The sequence below is a fragment of the Schistocerca cancellata genome, chromosome 12 (assembly GCF_023864275.1).
Source record: "Schistocerca cancellata isolate TAMUIC-IGC-003103 chromosome 12, iqSchCanc2.1, whole genome shotgun sequence".
NCBI classification, from domain to species: domain Eukaryota; kingdom Metazoa; phylum Arthropoda; class Insecta; order Orthoptera; family Acrididae; genus Schistocerca; species Schistocerca cancellata.
In genome coordinates this window covers 151,090,432-151,113,423 of record NC_064637.1, presented here as the reverse complement: position 1 = coordinate 151,113,423, position 22,992 = coordinate 151,090,432, and the positions used below count along the sequence as shown (strand labels likewise).

General features: G+C 45.6%; 1 protein-coding gene across 1 annotated transcript in view; it reads left to right on the top strand.

Moving 5' to 3' along the window:
• LOC126109652 (cell death abnormality protein 1-like) overlaps positions 1-22,992 on the top strand; it is a 193,421-nt gene that overhangs the window by 94,848 nt on the left and 75,581 nt on the right. Inside the window, exons 6-7 of the mRNA XM_049914700.1 lie at positions 9,811-10,140; positions 15,255-15,536. Coding sequence (XP_049770657.1) covers positions 9,811-10,140; positions 15,255-15,536 — 612 coding nt within the window. The remainder of the gene's footprint in view (positions 1-9,810; positions 10,141-15,254; positions 15,537-22,992) is intronic.

Genomic DNA, 22,992 nt, shown 5'->3' with positions numbered 1-22,992 from the left:
CCTCATTAGTTACGTGATCTACCCACCTTATCTTCAGCATTCTTCTGTAGCACCACATTTCGAAAGCTTCTATTCTCTTCTTGTCTAAACTAGTTATTGTCCATGTTTCACTTCCATACATGGCTACACTCCATACAAATACTTTCAGAAACGACTTCCTGACACTTAAATCTATACTCGATGTTAACAAATTCCTCTTCTTGAGAAACGCTTTCCTTGCCATTGCCAGTCTACATTTTATATCCTCTCTACTTCGACCATCATCGGTTATTTTACTCCCTAAATAGCAAAACTCCTTTACTACTTTAAGTGTCACATTTCCTAATATAATTCCCTCAGCATCACCCGACTTAATTTGACTACATTCCATTATCCTCGTTTTGCTTTTGTTGATGTTCATCTTATATCCTCCTTTCAAGACACTGTCCATTCCGTTCAACTGCTCTTCCAAGTCCTTTGCTGTCTCTGACAGAATTACAATGTCATCGGCGAACCTCAAAGTTTTTACTTCTTCTCCATGAATTTTAATACCTACTCCGAATTTTCCTTTTGTTTCCTTTACTGCTTGCTCAATATACAGATTGAATAACATCGGGGAGAGGCTACAACCCTGTCTTACTCCCTTCCCAACCACTGCTTCCCTTTCATGTCCCTCGACTCTTATAACTGCCATCTGGTTTCTGTACAAATTGTAAATAGCCTTTCGCTCCCTGTATTTTACCCCTGCCACCTTCAGAATTTGAAAGAGAGTATTCCAGTCAACATTGTCAAAAGCTTTCTCCAAGTCTACAAATGCTAGAAACGTAGGTTTGCCTTTTCTTAATCTTTCTTCTAAGATAAGTCGTAAGGTCAGTATTGCCTCACGTGTTCCAACATTTCTACGGAATCCAAACTGATCTTCCCCGAGGTCGACTTCTACCAGTTTCTCCATTCGTCTGTAAAGAATTCGTGTTAGTATTTTGCAGCTGTGACTTATTAAACTGATAGTTCGGTAATTTTCACATCTGTCAACACCTGCTTTCTTTGGGATTGGAATTATTATATTCTTCTTGAAGTCTGAGGGTATTTCGCCTGTCTCATACATCGTGCTCACCAGATGGTAGAGTTTTGTCATGACTGGCTCCCCCGAGGCCATCAGTAGTTCAAATGGAATGTTGTCTACTCCCGGGGCCTTGTTTCGACTCAGGTCTTTCAGTGCTCTGTCAAACTCTTCACGCAGTATCTTATCTCCCATTTCGTCTTCATCTACATCCTCTTCCATTTCCATAATATTGTCTTCAAGTACATCACCCTTGTATAAACCCTCTATATACTCCTTCCACCTTTCTGCCTTCCCTTCTTTGCTTAGAACTGGGTTTCCATCTGAGCTCTTGATATTCATACAAGTGGTTCTCTTCTCTCCAAAGGTCTCTTTAATTTTCCTGTAGGCAGTATCTATCTTACCCCTAGTGAGACAAGCCTCTACATCCTTACATTTGTCCTCTAGCCATCCCTGCTTAGCCATTTTGCACTTTCTGTCGATCTCATTTTTGAGACGTTTGTATTCCTTTTTGCCTGCTTCATTTACTGCATTTTTATATTTTCTCCTTTCATCAATTAAATTCAATATTTCTTCTGTTACCCAAGGATTTCTACTAGCCCTCGTCTTTTTACCTACTTGATCCTCTGCTGCCTTCACTACTTCATCCCTCAGAGCTACCCATTCTTCTTCTACTGTATTTCTTTCCCCCATTCCTGTCAATTGTTCCCTTATGATCTCCCTGAAACTCTCTACACCCTCTGGTTCTTTCAGTTTATCCAGGTCCCATCTCCTTAAATTCCCACCTTTTTGCAGTTTCTTCAGTTTCGATTTGCAGTTCATAAGCAATAGATTGTGGTCAGAATCCACATCTGCCCCTGGAAATGTCTTACAATTTAAAACCTGGTTCCTAAATCTCTGTCTTACCATTATATAATCTATCTGATACCTTTTAGTATCTCCAGGATTCTTCCAGGTATACAACCTTCTTTTATGATTCTTGAACCAAGTGTTGGCTATGATTAAGTTATGCTCTGTGCAAAATTCTACAAGGCGGCTTCCTCTTTCATTCCTTCCCCCCAATCCATATTCACCTACTATGTTTCCTTCTCTCCCTTTTCCTACTGACGAATTGCAGTCACCCATGACTATTAAATTTTCGTCTCCCTTCACTACCTGAATAATTTCTTTTATCTCGTCATACATTTCATCTATTTCTTCATCATCTGCAGAGGTAGTTGGCATATAAACTTGTACTACTGTAGTAGGCATGGGCTTTGTGTCTATCGTGGCCACAATAATGCGTTCACTATGCTGTTTGTAGTAGCTAACCCGCACTCCTATTTTTTTATTCATTATTAAACCTACACCTGCATTACCCCTATTTGATTTTGTATTTATAACCCTGTAATCACCTGACCAAAAGTCTTGTTCCTCCTGCCACCGAACTTCACTAATTCCCACTATATCTAACTTTAACCTATCCATTTCCCTTTTTAAATTTTCTAACCTACCTGCCCGATTAAGGGATCTGACATTCCACGCTCCGATCCGTAGAACGCCAGTTTTCTTTCTCCTGATAACGACGTCCTCCTGAGTATTCCCCGCCCGGAGATCCGAATGGGGGACTATTTTACCTCCGGAATATTTTACCCAAGAGGACGCCATCATCATTTAATCATACAGTAGAGCTGCATGTCCTCGGGAAAAATTACGGCTGTAGTTTCCCCTTGCTTTCAGCCGTTCGCAGTACCAGCACAGCAAGGCCGTTTTGGTTAACGTTACAAGGCCAGATCAGTCAGTCATCCAGACTGTTGCCCCTGCAACTACTGAAAAGGCTGCTGCCCCTCTTCAGGAACCACACGTTTGTCTGGCCTCTCAACAGATACCCCTCCGTTGTGTTTGCACCTACGGTACGGCCATCTGTATCGTTGAGGCACGCAAGCCTCCCCACCAGCGGCAAGGTCCATGGTTCATGGGGGGGAAGATTGGTAATGTGAATAGTAATTAGGGTACCAGAATGAGATTTTAACTCTGCAAAGAGTGTGCGCTGATATGAAACTTCCTGGTGTAAGTAGGCTGTTTAGGTTTTTATATTGGTAATGCCACGTAGCGCTCTGTATGAAAATCACTGGTTGTACTGTGTACAGTCTGTGGCTGGTTGGCATTGTTGTAATATTCGCTACTGTAGTGTTGGGCAGTTGGATGTGAACAGCGCGTAGCGTTGCGCAGTTGGAGGTGAGCCGCCAGCAGTGGTAAATGTGGGGAGAGAGATGACAGACTTTTGAGAGCGGATGATCTGGACGTGTGTCCACCAGAAAGAGTAAATTTGTAAGACTGGATGTCATGAACTGATATATATATTATGACTTTTGAACACTATTAAGGTAGATACATTGTTTGTTCTCTATCAAAATCTTACATTTGCTAACTATGCCTATCAGTAGTTAGTGCCTTCAGCAGTTAGAATCTATTATTTAGCTGGCAGTAGTGGCGCTCGCTGTATTGCAGTAGTTCGAGTAACGAAGATTTTTGTGAGGTAAGTGATTCATGAAAGGTATAGGTTGTTGTTAGTCAGGGCTATTATTTTCTAGGAATTTTTGAAACTCAGATTGCGTTGCGTTAAAAATATTGTGTGTCAGTTTAGTGTTGATCAGAATAAGTAAAGAGACTAATGTCTGAGTACGTTCAGTTTTGCTCAGCTGTTTGAAAATCAAATAACGTAGAGGTTTATCAGCACAATCATTCATAAATTTTTCTAAGGGGATGGTTCACTGGCAGATTAAAACTGTGTCCGGACCGAGACTCGAACTTGGGACCTTTGCCTTTTGCGGGCAAGTGCTCTACCAACTGAGCTACCCAAGCACGACTCACGATCCGTCCTCACAGCTTTCATTCCGCCAGTACCTCGTCTTCTACCTTCCAAACTTCACAGAAGCTCTCCTGCATACGTTGCAGAACTAGCACTCCTGGAAGAAAGGATATTGGGGAGACATGGCTTAGCCTTTCTTCCAGGTGTGCTTGTTCTGCAAGGGATGCTGAAGAGCTTAAAAGCGGTGCCTCGTTTTTTTTTTTTTTTTCAAGTTACTATTCCTTGCAGTAGGGGCTATGATTTTTTGATATTTTTTGTCTAAACCAGCAAGCAAAACAGAGGCCACTACTTCCACCACATCAAGTGGATTTAGTGCTCACGTACTCACACTGAGCCGTGAACACTTCCCAGTTTATCAATGGGGAATAGTTGAACACGATTACTACTGTTATCGGTGCCATGCGTGCAGTGGTCGTGCCGGGCGCCCGATATTGAATCTTTATCCTGTCGCTAGTGGCGCGAGACCTGCGCGACCTTACAGCAACCGTTATAGTTCCGCATTATTCTGTTACACTAGGGGTCAGTTCACGTAAGGAAAGAGAGAGAATGTAAGATTTACGGACTCATTTATTAAGGGGCTCCGGAACGCCCTATACTTGCAATGTTAAAATAACGCTTATAAATTACATCTTTCCTCACAAAGTATTTGAGGTAGGAAGTTGAACGTTTTACAGATTATTTATTGGAATATGGGCTACAACTTAACACAGGGATTTTACAAAATTTTAGTTCAGTTATTAAAGATGATTTTTTTTTCAATTGTAATGAAAATTCACAACATTTTTTTGCAATTTTTTATTTATATATTCAAAAATATACAGTTTTTTTGGAAAAAGGCTGTGTTAAATTATGCAGGAGGTACTGTGTAACATTTACTGAAAGTTTGAAACAAATATGTTTGGAAAATCCTTAGAAAACACGTAATTAGTATGAGAAAATAAAAGTTTTGGGAATCGAGCGACAAAGATTGGATTAACTTTTTAGTGCATTCCAGGTCCATAGGATGGATTATCTTCATCCTCTGCAAACTCCTCCTCCAGCTTCCTCTTGTTCCTCCTCCTGTTTACTCTTGCTTGTATTTCTAGACTCTTTACAGCCCTGTCTGTAGCCCGAAGGCGTTCCTTGTCTAAAGCAAGCATCGCTCGTACCATGTTAGAATGTTATTATTTACAGTAATAACACATACCTTTGGCTTTCCAACATTTCTCCTTTTCTTAAAAGCCTTCAGAGGATTTCTAATAAGTTTATTTTTACTCATTGTTATACTTCAACAAAGCACAGACTCAAGAAACAGAATTAATTGCGAATATTTTCGAGATAACGACAGAGTAAATAAACATGAAACAATCGACAATCACACCAGCGATATATACTGAACCATCACAGGTTAGCCACAACACATACTTTATCTCACATCACTAAAATGCACCTGGAAAAATGGAAATGGAAATGAGCGTTTGGCGTCATTGGCCGGGAGGCCCCTCGCGGGGCAGGTCCGGCCGCCTGGGCGCAGGTCTTATTACATTCGGCGCCACATTGGGCGACCTGCACGCCGGATGGGGATGAAATGATGATGAACACAACACAACACCCAGTCCCTGAGCGGAGAAAATCTCCGACCCAGCCGGGAATCGAACCCGGGCCCGGAGGACGGCAATCCGTCACGCTGACCACTCAGCCACTGGGGCGGACTAAAATGCACCTGATGAACACGGACGTTAATAATAACACCATTTGACAGCAGTTTAACAGCGCCACAGTGGGTCACGCCCATGTAGAACACATTTCAAAAAAAAATTTAAAAATAGTTGTACTCTTCGGAATTGAATAAATTATATATCTATTAAAAGGTAATAGTCTGCAGATTCAGAAAACGCAAAAAAGTAAAAATTGAACTTTTCATGATTTTGAGCCTTTCCGGAGCCCCTTAAACAGTTGAGAATCGAACAATAATACAACCAAATGGGGGTGGGGAGGAAGAAAGATTCGAGTTCAGCAGCCTGCCCTCACGTACGTTCATAACACGCCACGATAGCACGAGGAGAGGAATTTTAGTAACGATCAAACAGAATACCATTTTGTAAAGGAAAAGGTTGCAGGCGTGCAACGACCACCACCAGGAATTAGCCAAAACTAAGAAGATGCTACCGTGCGTGAATCGCTCGGTAGCCTCCCGTATTAAAGCAATAAAACCCGAAAGATGCGAAACTATTCACGATGACCTATCAGGTCCCCTCTGGGCCGCAGGGCGCGAATCTGCAGTGCACGTCGGCGCTCGTGCTTACCGAACTCCATCTCCTGGAAGCGGCACCTCCGGTCTCTGGCACGGCCGCACTAGAACTGCCGCTACTGCCCCTTTGTCCACCACCCACCCGCGGAGGGCGGTTGGCGCCCGCCAGCGAAAAACGGGCGCGCACCTGAACTGGCCAATCATAGGGCCGGAATTTCACAGGGAGGCGACCTCGCGACGTTAAAATTGAGAAGAAATATCAGTTACAAGGTTGGTAAGGCCACTACTGAACTTTCAAACGCCACCACATGCTACCCTGGCGATCGGAAAAAGGATAGGAAACGGGGAGCCATCATGGCTGCTAGGAAGACTGTTGGCCTCGCCCATAAATAAAGAAAATTCCTACCGCCGAGCTCCTCTCACAGATCAGTGTGAGACAAGCTGTAAAAATCGTCAAATACGAGGTGCATTCAAGTTCTTAGGCCACCGATTTTTTTTTCTCCGGACTGGAAAGAGATAGAAACATGCGCATTGTTTCAAAATGAGGCCGCGTTCATTGTCAATACGTCCCAGAGATGGCAGCACCGTACGGCAGATGGAATTTTACCGCCAGCGGCGACAATGAGAACTGTTTTAAATACTTAAAATGGCGACGTTTTCCTTACTTGAACAGCGTGCAATCATTCGTTTTCTGAATTTGCGTGGTGTGAAACCAATTGAAATTCATCGACAGTTGAAGGAGACATATGGTGATGGAGTTATGGATGTGTGAAAAGCGCGTTCGTGGGTGCGACAGTTTAATGAAGGCAGAACATTGTGTGACAAAAAACCGAAACAACCTCGGGCTTGCTCAAGCCGGTCTGACGACATGATCAAGAAAGTGGAGAGAATTGTTTTGGGGGATCGCCGAATGACTGTTGAACAGATCGCCTCCAGAGTTGGCATTTCTGTGGGTTCTGTGCACACAATCCTGCATGACGACCTGAAAATACGAAAAGTGTCATCCAGGTGGGTGCCACGAATGCTGACGGACGACCACACGGCTGCCCGTGTGGCATGTTGCCGATCAATGTTGCCGCGCAACGACAGCACGAATGGGACTTTCTTTTCGTCGGTTGTGACAATGGATGAGACGTGGATGCCATTTTTCAATCCAGAAACAAAGCGCCAGTCAGCTCAATGGAAGCACACTGATTCACCGCCACCAAAAAAATTTCGGGTAACCGCCAGTGTTGAAAACATGATGGTGTCCATGTTCTGGGACAGCGAGGGCGTAATCCGTACCCATTGCGTTCCAAAGGGCAGTACGGTAACAGGTGCATCCTACGAAAATGTTTTGAAAAACAAATTCCTTCCTGCACTGCAACAAAAACGTCCGGGAAGGGCTGCGCGTGTGCTGTTTCACCAAGACAACGCACCCGCACATCGAGCTAACGTTACGCAACAGTTTCTTCGTGATAACAACTTTGAAGTGATTCCTCATGTTCCCTACTCATCTGACCTGGCTCCTAGTGACTTTTGGCTTTTTTCCAACAATGAAAGACACTCTCCGTGGCCGCACATTCACCAGCCGTGCTGCTATTGCCTCAGCGATTTTCCAGTGGTCAAAACAGACTCCTAAAGAAGCCTTCGCCGCTGCCATGGAATCATGGCGTCAGTGTTGTGAAAAATGTGTACGTCTGCAGGGCGGTTACATCGAGAAGTAACGCCAGTTTCGTCGATTTGGGGTGAGTAGTTAATTAGAAAAAAAACCGGAGGCCTTAGAACTTGAATACACCTCGTAAATCAGGCAACCTATAGAAATTATTAATATTGCCTGAATTATTATTTTACCGAATACCAGAATGCGTGGATTAGAAATATGAAATGCGAGCACTGAATGGTGAATGAAATGCACGTCTTTCAAGCTTCTGTGTAGTTTGGAAGGTAAGAGACGAGGTGCTGGCAGAATTGAAGCTGTGAGGGCGGGTTGTCAGTCGTGCTAGGGTAGCTCAGATGGTAGAGCACTTGCCCGCAAAAGGCAAAAGTCCTGAGTTCGAATCTCGGTCGGGTACACAGTACTTCACATTTGATGTTCGTTCTGTGCGCCGATGAAGTTCTGAACCGTTCTCGCAGATGGCAGAGCCGTAGAACAACGTGAAAATGGAAACGGTGGTGAACATCTATAAACATTTGTGTGCAATGTATGGCGATGCTGTAGTTGACAAGAGTACAGTTGGGCGATGGGTAAAGAAAGTTACAGCCTCAGGAAATACAGAAACAGAGCTCCATGATCAGCCACGCTCGGGACGTCCTTTCAGAGCCACTGCTCCGGACATGCTGAATACTGTGGATGCCATTATTCGTGCCGACCGAAGCATCACAACTCGAAAATTTGGTCTACAGTTGTCGGTCAGCATTGGAAGTGCGTCTGCAATGATCGAGACTCTCGGGTATTCAAAGAGGTGCTCACGATGGGTTCCACGAATCCCCACAGCGGACTATAAGATTCGAAGAAAGGCCTTTTGATCTGAATTGTTGGAGCGTTTTGAGACCGACGGAGAGGCCTTCCTGTCACGGATCGTTACGGGGGACGAAAGCTGGTTGCAACACTTCGCGCTGAAAATAAAAACGCAGTCCATGGAGTGGCATCACCACAAAAGAAGAAAGTCAAGACCACCCCCTCTGCCGGAAAAGTCATGGTGACAGTTTTCTGGGATTGCGATGGTCTCCTTCTCGTGGTTGTGATGCCAAGGGAGTCAACCATCAATTCAGAAGCATACGTGAAGACTCTGAATAAACTCAAGAACTGTTTCCGACGTGTTCGGACAAGAATTCAGCTGAAATCCTGCTCCAACACGATAACGCACGCCCATGCACAAGTCTGAGAACCCAGGAACATGTCGCCAAACTGGTTGGACATCATTGCCTCATGCACCCTACAGTCCACACTTGGCCCCCTCTGACTTCCATCTCCTTGGGCCGCTTAAAGATTCTCTAAGGGAAACACACTTTTAAGATGGCCAGAGTGTCAGTAATGCAGTTAAAGCGTGGATACGCCTACAGGACAAGAGCTTTTACCGACAGGGAATTCATTCTCTTCCACAACGTTGACGTACGGCCATAGAACGTGATGGGGACTACGTAGAAAAGTAGGACATGGACAAGACATGCATATTGTCGCCAATTCCTGACTCTTCTGAGAAAAGAAAGTGGTGCGTTACTAGCTGAACGACTCTCGTATTTCTCAAAATATTGTTGAAATTTATCTTTTGTGATGGTTGAGAGCGCCTCCATCGTGTTTTATTCACCTCAACAAAATCAACAAAACGTTTTGCTTTCATATCTCATTCCATTCAAGGAAACAAAAAAAAGGTCGATTGAGGAAAGGTGGGATGAGTATGGGGGATGAGAAACAGGTGTAATTCCATTTTTGGTCAAGAACTGCCGCACCGACAGGGGTGTGTGAGCTGGGGCATTGTCGTGATGGAAAAACCTGTCACCCGACTGCCAAAAAATCAGGCCGCTTCCGCCGCACAATGTTGCGGAAACATTGCAAAACGTCCAAGCCTGGTTAATTGTCTGACCCTACGGAACAAACTCTGAATGGACGACACATCTCATATAAGTTTCAGTAATCAGAGTAGTTCGTTAGGCAGGAACATTGCAGGATGCTGCTATGCCCATGTTGTGTCTCTCTCTCCCCGCCAGGTACGAGTTGAAACCGAATGGGACGAGCGGGCTGCGGACGTGTCAGCCGTCGTGCGCTTCCGGCTGCCCTCACGGGAAATGCACGGCCCCGAACAGCTGCGAGTGCGACGCGGGCTACCAGCGGGCCGAGACAGAAGACGGTCTCGGTACGTGCGTGGCGACGCTGCGTTGCTGGACCAACGGCTCCCAGGGCTGCCAGTGCGTCACGGGGTACAAGCTGACAGTGAGCGACGGAGGACTGCTCGAGTGCCAGCTCGACTGCTTGGCTCTGTGTGGACCTTACACAGTCTGTAAGGGACCCGCAGGGTGCAGGTGTATGAAGGGCTACAGGTGAGTGAGTACCCTACTCCTCGTCCGCTTCTACGGGGTGTTTCAAAAATGACCGGTATATTTGAAACGGCAATAAAAACTAAACGAGCAGCGTTAGAAATACACCGTTTGCTGCAATATGCTTGGGACAACAGTACATTTTCAGGCGGACAAACTTTCGAAATTACAGTAGCTACAATTTTCAACAACAGATGGCGCTGCAAGTGATGTGAAAGATATAGAAGACAACGCATCTGTACGTCGTCTTTCTGCTGTAAGCGTGTGCTGTTCATAACGTGCAAGTGTGCTGTAGACAACATGGTTTACTCCTTAGAACAGAGGATTTTTCTGGTGTCGGAATTCCACCGCCTAGAACACAGTGTTGTTGCAACAAGACGAAGTTTTCAACGGAGATTTAATGTAACCAAAGGACCGAAAATCGATACAATAAAGGATCTGTTTGAAAAATTTCTACGGACTGGGAACGTGACGGACGAACGTGCTGGAAAGGTAGGGCGACCGCGTACGGCAACCGCAGAGGGCAACGCGCAGCTAGTGCAGCAGGTGATCCGACAGCGCCCTCGGGTTTCCGTTCGCCGTGTTACAGCTGCGGTCCAAATGACGCCAACGTCCACGTATCGTCTCATGCGCCAGAGTTTACACCTCTATCCATACAAAATTCAAACGTGGCAACCCCTCAGCGCCGCTACCATTGCTGCACGAGAGACATTCGCTAACGATATAGTGCACAGGATTGATGACGGCGATATGCGTGTGGGCAGCATTTGGTTTACTGACGAAGCTTATTTTTACCTGGACGGCTTCGTCAATAAACAGAACTGGCGCATATGGGGAACCGAAAAGCCCCATGTTGCAGTCCCATCGTCCCTGCATCCTCAAAAAGTACTCGTCTGGGCCGCCATTTCTTCCAAAGGAATCATTGGCCCATTTTTCAGATCCGAAACGATTACTGCATCACGCTATCTGGACATTCTTCGTGAATTTGTGGCGGTACAAACTGCCTTAGACGACACTGCGAACACCTCGTGGTTTATGCAAGATGGTGCCCGGCCACATCGCACGGCCGACGTCTTTAATTTCCTGAATGAATATTTCGATGATCGTGTGATTGCTTTGGGCTATCCGAAACATACAGGAGGCGGCGTGGATTGGCCTCCCTATTCGCCAGACATGAACCCCTGTGACTTCTTTCTGTGGGGACACTTGAAAGACCAGGTATACCGCCAGAATCCAGAAACAATAGAACAGCTGAAGCAGTACATCGCAATTGCATTTGAAGCCATTCCGCCAGACACGTTGTCAAAGGTTTCGGGTAATTTCATTCAGAGACTACACCATATTATTGCTACGCATGGTGGATATGTGGAAAATATCGTACTATAGAGTTTCCCAGACCGCAGCGCTATCTGTTGTTGAAAATTGTAACTACTGTAATTTCGAAAGTTTGTCTGCCTGAAAATGTACTGTTGTCCCAAGCATATTGCAACAAACGGTGTATTTCTATCGCTGCTCGTTTAGTTTTTACTGCCGTTTCAAATATACCGGTCATTTTTGAAACACCCTGTACAATCAACCTGGGACTGCCAGTTTATATACAGGGTGGTCCATTGATAGTGACCGGGCCAAATATCTCACCACATAAGCGTCAAAAGAAAAAAACTACAAAGAACGAAAGTCTAGCTTGAAGGGGGAAACCAGATGGTGCTATGGTTGGCGCGCTAGATGGCGCTGCCATAGGTCAAACGGATATCAACTGCGTTCTTTTTAAAAATAGGAACCCCAATTTTTATTACATATCCGTGTAGTACCTAAAGAAATATGAATGTTTTCCGCTTTGTGATAGATGGCGAAGTAATAGCCACAAACATATGGCTCACAATTTTAGACGAACAGTTGGTAACAGGTAGGTTCTTTAAATTAAAATACAGAACGTAGGTACGTTTGAACATTTTATTTCGGTTGTTCATTTCTGAGAACGCATGCTGTTACAGCGTGATTACCTGTAAATACCACATTAATGCAATAAATGCTCAGAATGATGTCCATCAACGTCGATGCATTTGGCAGTACGAGTAACCACATTCCTCTCAACAGCGAGTAGTTCGCCTTCCGTAATGTTCGCACATACATTGACAATGCGCTGACGCATGTTGTCAGACGTTGTCGGTGGATCACGATAGCAAACATCCTTCAACTTTCCCCACAGAAAGAAATCCGGGGACGTCAGATCCGGTGAACGTGCGGGCCACAGTATGGTGCTTCGACGACCAATCCACCTGTCATGAAATACGCCATTCAATACCGCTTCAACCGCACGCGAGCTACGTGCCGAACATCCATCATTAGGATGTACATCGCCATTCTGTCATGCAGTGAAACATCTTGTAGTAACATCGGCAGAACATTACGTAGGAAATCAGGATACATTGCACCATTTAGATTGCCATCGATAAAATGGGGGCCAATTATCCTACCTCCCATAATGCCGCACCATACATTAACCCGCGAAGATAGCTGATGTTCCACTTGTCGCAGCCATCGTGGATTTTCCGTTGCCCAATAGTGCATATTATGCCGGTTTACGTTACCGCTGTTGGTGAATGACGCTCCGTCGCTAAATAGAACGCGTGCAAAGAATCTGGCATCGCCGCGTACTTTCTCTTCCGCCCAGTGGCAGAACTGTACACGACGTTCAAAGTCGTCGCCATGCAATTCCTGGTGCATAGAAATATGGTACGGGTGCATTTCGCCACCGACGTTTTTGAGATTCCCGATTCTCGCGCAATTTGTCTGCTACTGATGTGCGGATTAGCCGCGACAGCAGCTAAAACACCTACTTGGGCATCAGCATTTGTTGCAGGTCGTGGTTGACGTTTGACATGTGGCTGAACACTTCCTGTTTTCTTAAATAACGTAACTATCCGGCGAACGGTCCGGACACTTGGATGATGTCGTCCAGGATACCGAGCAGCACAAAGCGAAAAACATTCATATTTCTTTACGTACTACACGAATATGCAATAAAAAGTGGGGGCTCCTATTTTTTAAAAAACGCAGTTGATATCCGTTTGACCTGTGGTAGCGCCATGTAGTGAGCGAACCATAGCGCCATTTGGTTTCCCCCTTCAAGCTAGACGAGTTTCGTTCATTGTAGTTTTTCGTTTGATGCTTATTTCGTGAGATATTTGGCCCGGTCACGATCAATGCACGACCCTTTATATAAAAATGAGAGTGAATTCGGTTGACACAGCTGGTACTCGAGCCAGCTCTGGTCTCTTGCTTGTATAGATGAATACAGGAGTGTGTTATCCACTTCCGGCAGCTGGTTCTTCATCAACCTTGGACTGATAATTGTCTAGATAGATAAAAATGAGAGTTAACCCATCGACATACCTGGAATTTGAGTCAGCCCTTTTCTGTTGCTTGTCTAAAGGATTAGGTGGTGTCTGAGGCACCAAACAACACTGAAGCCCCAAAGAAACTGGTATAGTCATGCGTATTCAAGTACAGAGATTTGTAAACAGGCAGAATACGGCGCTGCGGTCGGCAACACCTACATCAGACAAGTGTCTGGGACAGTTGTTAGATCGGTTACTGCTGCTACAATAGCAGGTTATCAAGATTTATGTGAGTTTGAACGTATTGTTATAGTCGAAATGGTTCAAATGGCTCTGAGCACTATGCGACTTAACTTCTGAGGACATCAGTCCCCTAGAACTTAGAACTACTTAAACCTAACTAACCTAACGACATCACACACATCCATGCCCAATGCAGGATTCGAACCTGCGACCGTAGCGGTCGCGCGGTTCCAGACTGTAGCGCCTAGAACCTCTCGGCCACTCCAGCCGGCATTGTTGTAGTCGGCGCACGAGCGGTGGGACACATTATCCCTGAGGCGGCGATGATGTGGGGATTTCCCCGTACGACCATTTCACTAGTGTACCGTAAATATCAGGAATACGGCAAAGCAACAAATTTCCGACATCGTTGCGGCCGGAAGAAGAACCTGCAAGAACGGGACCAACGACGACTGAAGAGAATCGTTCAACGTGACAGAAGTGCAACCTTTCCGCAAATTGCTGCAGATTTCAGTGCTGGGCAATCAAGTAGTATTAGCGTGCGAACCATTCAACGAAACATCATCGATATGGGCTTTCGGAGCCGAAGGCCCACTCGTGTATCCTAGATGACTGCACGACACGAAGCTTTACGCCTTGCCTGAGCCAGTCAACACCGACAATGGACTGTTGATGACTGGATACATGTTGCTTGGTCGGATGAGTCTCGTTCCAAATTGTATCGAGGGGGTGGACGTGTACTGTTATGGAGACAACCTCATGAATCCATAGACACTGCATGTCAGCAGGAGACTGTTCAAGCTGGTGGAGGCTCTGTAATTCCGTGCGTCGTGTGCAGTTGGCGTCATATGGGACCCCTGATACGTCTAGATACGACTCTGACAGGTGACACGTACGTAAGCATCCTGTCTGGTCACCTGCATCCATTCATGTCCATTGTGCATTCCGTCGGAACTGGACAATTCCAGCAGGATAATGTGACACCCCAAACGTCCAGAATTGCTACACAGTGGATCTAGGAACACTCTTCAGAGTTTAAACACTTTCGCTTGCCACCAAACTCTCTAGACATGAACATTATTGAGCATATTTGGGATGCCTTGCAATGTGCAGTTCGTAAAAGGTCTCCACCCCCTCGTACTCTCACGGATTTATGGACATTCCTGCAGGCTTCATGATGTCAGTTCCCTCCAGCACTACTTCACCAGTCTGGAAACGGTTCAGGCATGGATGTGTGTGATGTACTTAGGTTTGTTAGGTTTAAGTAGTTGTACGTTCTAGCGGACTGATGACCTCGGATGTTAAGTCCCATAGTGCTCAGAGCCATTTGAACCATTTTGAACCACTACTTCACACATTAATCGAGTCCATGCGGCACTTCCGCGTGCGCACTGGGGCTCCACACTGTATTAGGCAGGTGTACCTGTTTCTTTGCTTCTTCGGTGTAACCAACAGCCTAAGTGAAGAACTGCCATTTTTAATTCTGTCTGTAATCGGCATTACGCCAGATTAATGTGTGTAATTTATTTGCAGCGACAATAGATCATTTGTTGAGATCGAGAGGAACGACCCCCTCCGCTGTGAGCCCGTCTGCAGACATGGCTGTGGCGAAGGGAGATGCGTCGCCCCCAGCAAGTGCCAGTGCATCAATCCGCTGAAGGTCAGGCAGATATACACGTGTGTGAACGCCAGGTGCCACGCTCCAGGCGCGTGTACGTGCTGGCCCAACTACGTGAACATCCCAGGGAAGCCCAACAGGTGCACGCCATACTGCGACCCACCGTGCGAGAACGGCACCTGCGTCGCACCTGGCCAGTAAGTACTGTCAGGCGAAACGTTTAAAAAAAAAATATCTGCCTCTGCGTAACTACCATTTTACAACTTTTTTATAATTTTCTCAAAGATGCCAAATGCTTTTGGACCAACTGGACTGTCTATAGATAACAGAGACACTTCACTATGAATCTGTTTGCTTAACATTATATCTCACCATATCAGGATAAATCCATACTAATACACTACTGGCCATTAAAATTGCTACACCAAGAAGAAAAGCAGATGATAAACGGGTATTCATTGGACAAATATATTATACTAGAACTGACATACGATTACATTTTCACGCAATTTGGGTGCATAGATCCCGAGAAATCAGTACCCACAACAACCACCTCTGGCCGTAATAACGGCCTTGATACGCCTGGGCATTGAGTCAAACAGAGCTTGGATGGCGTGTACAGGTACAGCTGCCCATGCAGCTTCAGCACGATACTACAGTTCATCAAGAGTAGTGACTAGCGTATTGTCACGAGCCAGTTGCTCGGCCACCATTGACCAGACGTTTTCAATTGGTGAGAGATCTGGAGAATGTGCTGGCTAGGGCAGCAGTCGAACATTTTCTGTATCCAGAAACGCCCGTACAACATGCGGTCGTGCATTATCCTGCTGAAATGTAGGGTTTCGTAGGGATCGAATGAAGGGTACAGCCACGGGTCGTAACACATCTGAAATGTAACGTCCACTGTTCAAAGTGCCTTCAATGCGAACAAGAGGTGACCGAGAAGTGTAACCAATGGCACCCCATACCATCACGCCGGGTGATACGCCAGTATGGCGATGACGAATACACGCTTCCAATGTGCGCCTACCACGATGTCGTCAAACACGAATTCGACCATCATGATGCTGTAAACAGAACCTGGATTCATCCGAAAAAATGACGTTTTGCCATTCGTGCACCCAGGTTCGTCGTTGACTACACCATCCTAGGCGCTCCTGTCTGTGATGCAGCTTCAAGGGTAACCGCAGCCATGGTTTCCGAGCTAATAGTCCATGCTGCTGCAAACGTCGTCGAACTGTTCGTGCAGATGGTTGTTGTCTTGCAAACGTCCCCATCTGTTGACTCAGGGATCGAGACGTGGCTGAACGATCCGTTACAGCCATGCGGATAAGATGGCTGTCATCTCGACTGCTAGTGATACGATTCCGTTGGGATCTAGCACGGCGTTCCGTATTACCCTCCTGAACCCACCGATTCCATATTCTGCTAACAGTCATTGGATGTCGACCAACGCGAGCAGCAATGTCACGATACGATAAACCGCAATCGCGATTGGCTACAATCCGATCTTTATCAAAGTGGGAAACGCGATGGTACGCATTTCTCCTGCTTACACGAGGCATCACAACAACGTTTCACCAGGCATCGCCGGTCAACTGCTGTTTTTGTATGAGAAATCGGTTGGAAACTCTCTTCATGTCAGCACGTTGTAGGTGTCGCCACCGGCGCCAACCTTGTGTGAATGCTCTGAAAAGCTAATCATTTGCATATCACAACATCTTCTTCCTGTCGGTTAAATTTCGCGTCTGTAGCACGTCATCTTCGTGGTGTAGCAATTTTAATGGCCAGTAATGTACGATTAATAAAACTCTGAATCTGTTCTGTCTGTCTGAACACGCTAATCTCCAAAACTACTAGAAGAGGTTTCATGGGGTTTTCGCAGGTAACTTGATTGTTGTTTGTGGCACCATGTAGGATTTAACTGACAAAAATTGGATCACCTGTCGTAATTCAAAGTTTCATCAATATGTTTGTTTGTCTGAACACGCTAATTTTCAAAACTATTTCATATAGTGTTCATTTCCTCAAAATTGGATCATGGAAAAATAGGTATAACTTCATGATAGCTTTGGGCAACACATAGGCTTTATTTTGTCAAAATCAGATCAGAGAAAAAGTGTAATTTGAAGTACTTACACAAATGAAGTGACACAGTTTCATAGACTTTACTGGTCTCTGAAGAGACTTGTGCTGCAAAGAAGCAAGGGTGAGGATGTTGTTAAGGGTGGCCGGTATCCTCTTTCTATAATACAAATGCACATGTGGATCAATCTGGTTCTTTATTTACATGAATATTTGCTTAACATGAATAGAGCCCATCTGTTGCGGTACAAGCTCATCAGTGGTAGTCCTCTTGCAGACAATATCGCTAATCTTTCCATTAAAAACTTTACACTTACTGCTGGTACAGTAAAAGTCCTGCTGTACCGGTACGCACTAATCTGGTCGCTGTGTACTGCTGTAACCCGAGAAAAACTAGGCCTGCACCTTGAGTAGACTGACAGATGTCACACTGGATGAGTGAGTCGGCGAGGCTCTCCTGTCAGCGACGGCTGCCTAAATACGTGCTGTCGAGTGGGCGTTGGCGGCGCGTTGCTTGCGCGTGTGTCTCTGGTTCGATCCAGTGCCTACTATCGAACTTCGCGCTTAATCTTTGCCGACAGATGTGCTGCCGACAGCTTCCGCCAGCACCGTCTCATGCAGATATGGTTTTATGTACACTCCTGGAAATGGAAAAAAGAACACATTGACACCGGTGTGTCAGACCCACCATACTTGCTCCGGACACTGCAAGAGGGCTGTACAAGCAATGATCACACGCACGGCACAGCGGACACACCAGGAACCGCGGTATTGGCCGTCGAATGGCGCTAGCTGCGCAGCATTTGTGCACCGCCGCCGTCAGTGTCAGCCAGTTTGCCGTGGCATACGGAGCTCCATCGCAGTCTTTAACACTGGTAGCATGCCGCGACAGCGTGGACGTGAACCGTATGTGCAGTTGACGGACTTTGAGCGAGGGCGTATAGTGGGCATGCGGAAGGCCAGGTGGACGTACCGCCGAATTGCTCAACACGTGGGGCGTGAGGTCTCCACAGTACATCGATGTTGTCGCCAGTGGTCGGCGGAAGGCGCACGTGCCCGTCGACCTGGGACCGGACCGCAGCGATGCACGGATGCACGCCGAGACCGTAGGATCCTACGCAGTGCCGTAGGGGACCGCACCGCCACTTCCCAGCAAATTAGGGACACTGTTGCCCCTGGGGTATCGGCGAGGACCATTCGCAACCGTCTCCATGAAGCTGGGCTACTGTCCCGCACACCGTTAGGCCGTCTTCCGCTCACGCCCCAGCATCGTGCAGCCCGCCTCCAGTGGTGTCGGGACAGGCGTGAATGGAGGGACGAATGGAGACGTGTCGTCTTCAGCGATGAAAGTCGCTTCTGCCTTGGTGCAAATGATGGTCGTATGCGTGTTTGGCGCCGTGCAGGTGAGCGCCACAATCAGGACTGCATACGACCGAGGCACACAGGGCCAACACCCGGCATCATGGTGTGGGGAGCGATCTCCTACACTGGCCGTACACCACTGGTGACCGTCGAGGCGACACTGAATAGTGCACGGTACATCCAAACCGTCATCGAACCCATCGTTCTACCATTCCTAGACCGGCAAGGGAACTTGCTGATCCAACAGGACAATGCACGTCCGCATGTATCCCGTGCCACCCAACGTGCTCTAGAAGGTGTAAGTCAACTACCCTGGCCAGCAAGATCTCTGGATCTGTCCCCCATTGAGCATGTTTGGGACTGGATGAAGCGTCGTCTCACGCGGTCTGCACGTCCAGCACGAACGCTGGTCCAACTGAGGCGCCAGGTGGAAATGGCATGGCAAGCCGTTCCACAGGACTACATCCAGCATCTCTACGATCGTCTCCATGGGAGAATAGCAGCCTGCATTGCTGCGAAAGGTGGATATACACTGTACTAGTGCCGACATTGTGCATGCTCTGTTGCCTGTGTCTATGTGCCTGTGGTTCTGTCAGTGTGATCATGTGATGTATCTGACCCCAGGAATGTGTCAATAAAGTTTCCCCTTCCTGGGGTAATGAATTCACGGTGTTCGTATTTCAATTTCCAGGAGTGTATATAGATTGAAGCACCGAGTGAAAACTTGTACTAAGACCGAGAATCGAACCTGGTCCTCCCACTTACTAGGCAGGTGCGTTAGCCACTGAACCACCTTGGCACAGCAGTTCACAAAACAGCAAGAATTACCCTGGCACGCTTCCCCCCTCGATCCAAATTCTCACTGCCGCTCCAGTCTACTTTTAAATTCCACCTTACACACAAACAGGATTGTCGAGTCTCTCCATGTTCTGGAATTCCACCTCAGCATCGAAGGTAAATGGGGAACCCATCCTGAAACACATGTGAAAGAACTTACATATTCCCAGCCTAGATACAAGTTTTCGCTCGCCACATCAGTCTATACACATAAAATCATACCTCATTTCACTAAGTTTTGAAGCTCTTCTTTTCGTTCTTCCATGTTTGCGATTTAAAAACTGTGTTTTTCGTAAATCAGCCTCATGCAATTATAATTAGTTTTTATATTCACTCAGACATGTTTCGACACTGATGTGTCATCTTCTGTGGGTCAAATTTATATTTCTGTAAAGTAATATATCACATTAATAATAATTTAACTACAGCAGGCCTAAGAAGTACAGTATTTGCAATTTCCTTAGTTTGCTTTAGACACTCGCCTTAAAATTACTCCGCTAACTCCACTGTATTATTATACATCGATATTAGTGCTCGTTTTCGTCGTATTTTTGACAGCATGCCATCTGCAAACTAGCCATGAAGAAAATTATTCCGTATTTGTGGAGAGCCGTTTCGAAGGTAGAGGTTATGTACGTTTCTGTACTTAAATTTTTCGGCCTGTTTCGTGTCCCTGGTTTGTGTCTCAATCAACTGTTATTTAGTACATTTTTTTCACTCAGTTTTTCACGAATTTCCGCTCACTACTTCGCCTCACGTGCACTTGCACAAAATGAGGCGAAAATGTGATCTGAGCAGACACTTCTGACAACACATTCACTGAGAGCTGTCATGTTTTTGTCGTTGCCCACTTGTTCATCGTTGGTCTTGTGTTTGTTATGGCCCTGATTTAGAAAAAAAACAGCAGCTTAATCTTCAGATGTACAAAACACACCTTGAATTAGCCAATCTCTTAAATACACCAACCCATTTCGATGACATAACTCAAGAAATCAGGTCTTACACAGAAACACTAATGAACAAAAAGAAAGAAGCACAAAATAAAAAACTGAATCACCTCATGAGATCTGCCACAACAATAGATAAAGAAGACAGAGTGTGGACCCAACATGTGTTCCATGACAGACTTGTCAATTTAATTGACATGAAACAAGAAAGATAATTACTTGAAAAGGGGCCTAAACACAACGTAAACACAAACCTGTCACACAAAATCATAGAAAACCTTATCACAGAAATAGCATACATAATAAAGCAACAAGGAAAGTTGGAGAACCCAAACTTCAATGCCAACTTGACACGTGAACTTGTAGCAGAAGAGATAAAACACATAATAAAGGAGAACAAGACCCACATCATCTCAGAAACAAAAAATAAGAAAGCAAAATATACCTATAAAACTAAACAAAAAACTCCAATAACCCAATGCAATCATCACCAGAGCAGACAAAGGGAATACACTTGTGCTGACGAATGAGGCAGAGTACATCAAGAAAACAGAAAAATTAATAGAACAGAACAACATAATCAAGAAAATCAGTTATCCTACCATGAATACCAAAGAAACATTCAAAAAGTCTTAAAAACCCTCAGAGTCACTGTCACAGAAACTCAAGCCAAATACATGACACAAAAGAATCCCAAAGCACCCTGTCTCAATAGTTTACCAAAGATACATAAGAATAACTGCCCAATCAGGCCCATAATCAGTTTCAAAAATACACCATCTTACCACCTAGCTAGACACTTACATACATTACTACAGAAGTTATTCACTTTCACAAACAACAGAAACCTAAAAATCATCAGTGAACAGATAGAAAATTTTAAAAAAATAAACATACCATCAACAGCAACCCTGGCATCTTTTGACATCACATCCACGTACACAAATGTGCCAACAGTAGAAACAATCAGCATTGTTAAAAAAACAACTGCAGTATCAAGGGGACATAACAAGAACATATACACGGTGTTCCAAAAAGGTATGGCCAAACTTTCAGGTAACATTCCTCACACACAAATAAAGAAAAGATGTTATGTGGACATGTGTCCGGAAACGCTTAATTTCCATGTTAGAGCTCAATTTAGTTTTGTCAGTATGTACTGTACTTCCTCGATTCAACGCCAGTTGGCCCAATTGAAGGAAGGTAATGTTGACTTTGGTGCTTGTGTTGACATGCGACTCATTGATCTACAGTACTAGCATCAATCACATCAGTACGTAGCATCAACAGCTTAGTGTTCATCACGAGCGTGGTTTTGCAGTCAGTGCAATGTTTACAAATGCGGAGTTGGCAGATGCCCATTTGATATATGGATTAGCACGGGGCAATTTGCCGTGGCGCGGTACGTATGTATCGAGACAGATTTCCAGAACGAAGGTGTCCCGACAGGAAGACGTTCGAAGCAATTGATCGGCGTCTTAGGGAGCACGGAACATTCCAGCCTATGACCCGCGACTGGGGAAGACCGAGAACGACGAGGACACCTGCAATGGACGAGGCAATTCTTCGTGCAGTTGACGATAACCCTAATGTCAGCATCAGAGAAGTGGCTGCTGTACAAGGTAACGTTGACCACGTCACTGTATGAAGGGTGCTACGGGAGAACCAGTTGTTTCCGTACCATGTACAGCGTGTGCAGGCATTATCAGCAGCTGATTGGCCTCCACGGGTACACTTCTGCGAATGGTTCATCCAACAATGTGTCAATCCTCATTTAAATGCAAATGTTCTCTTTACGGATGAGGCTCCATTCCAACGTGATCAAATTGTAAATTTGCACAATCAACATGTGTGGGCTGACGAGAATCCGCACGCAATTGTGCAATCACATCATCAACACAGATTTTCTGTGAACGTTTGGGCAGGCATTGTTGATGATGTCTTGATTAGGCCCCATGTTCTTCCACCTACGCTCAATGGAGCACGTTATCATGATTTTATACGGGATAATCTACGTGTGCTGCTAGAACATGTACCTTTACAAGTACGACACAACATGTGGTTCATGCACGATGGAGCTCCTGCACATTTCAGTCGAAGTGTTCGTACGCTTCTCAACAACAGATTCGGTGACCGATGGATTGGTAGAGGCGGAGTAATTCCATGGCCTCCACGCTCTCCTGACCTCAACCCTCTTGACTTTCATTTATGGGGGCATTTGAAAGCTCTTGTCTACGCGACCCTGGTACCAAATGTAGAGACTCTTCGTGCTCGTATTGTGGGCGGCTGTGATATAATACGCCATTCTCCAGGGCTGCATCAGCGCATCAGGGATTCCATGCGACGGAGGGTGGATGCATGTATCCTCGCTAACGGAGGACATTTTGAACATTTCCTGTAACAAAAGTGTTTGAAGTCACGC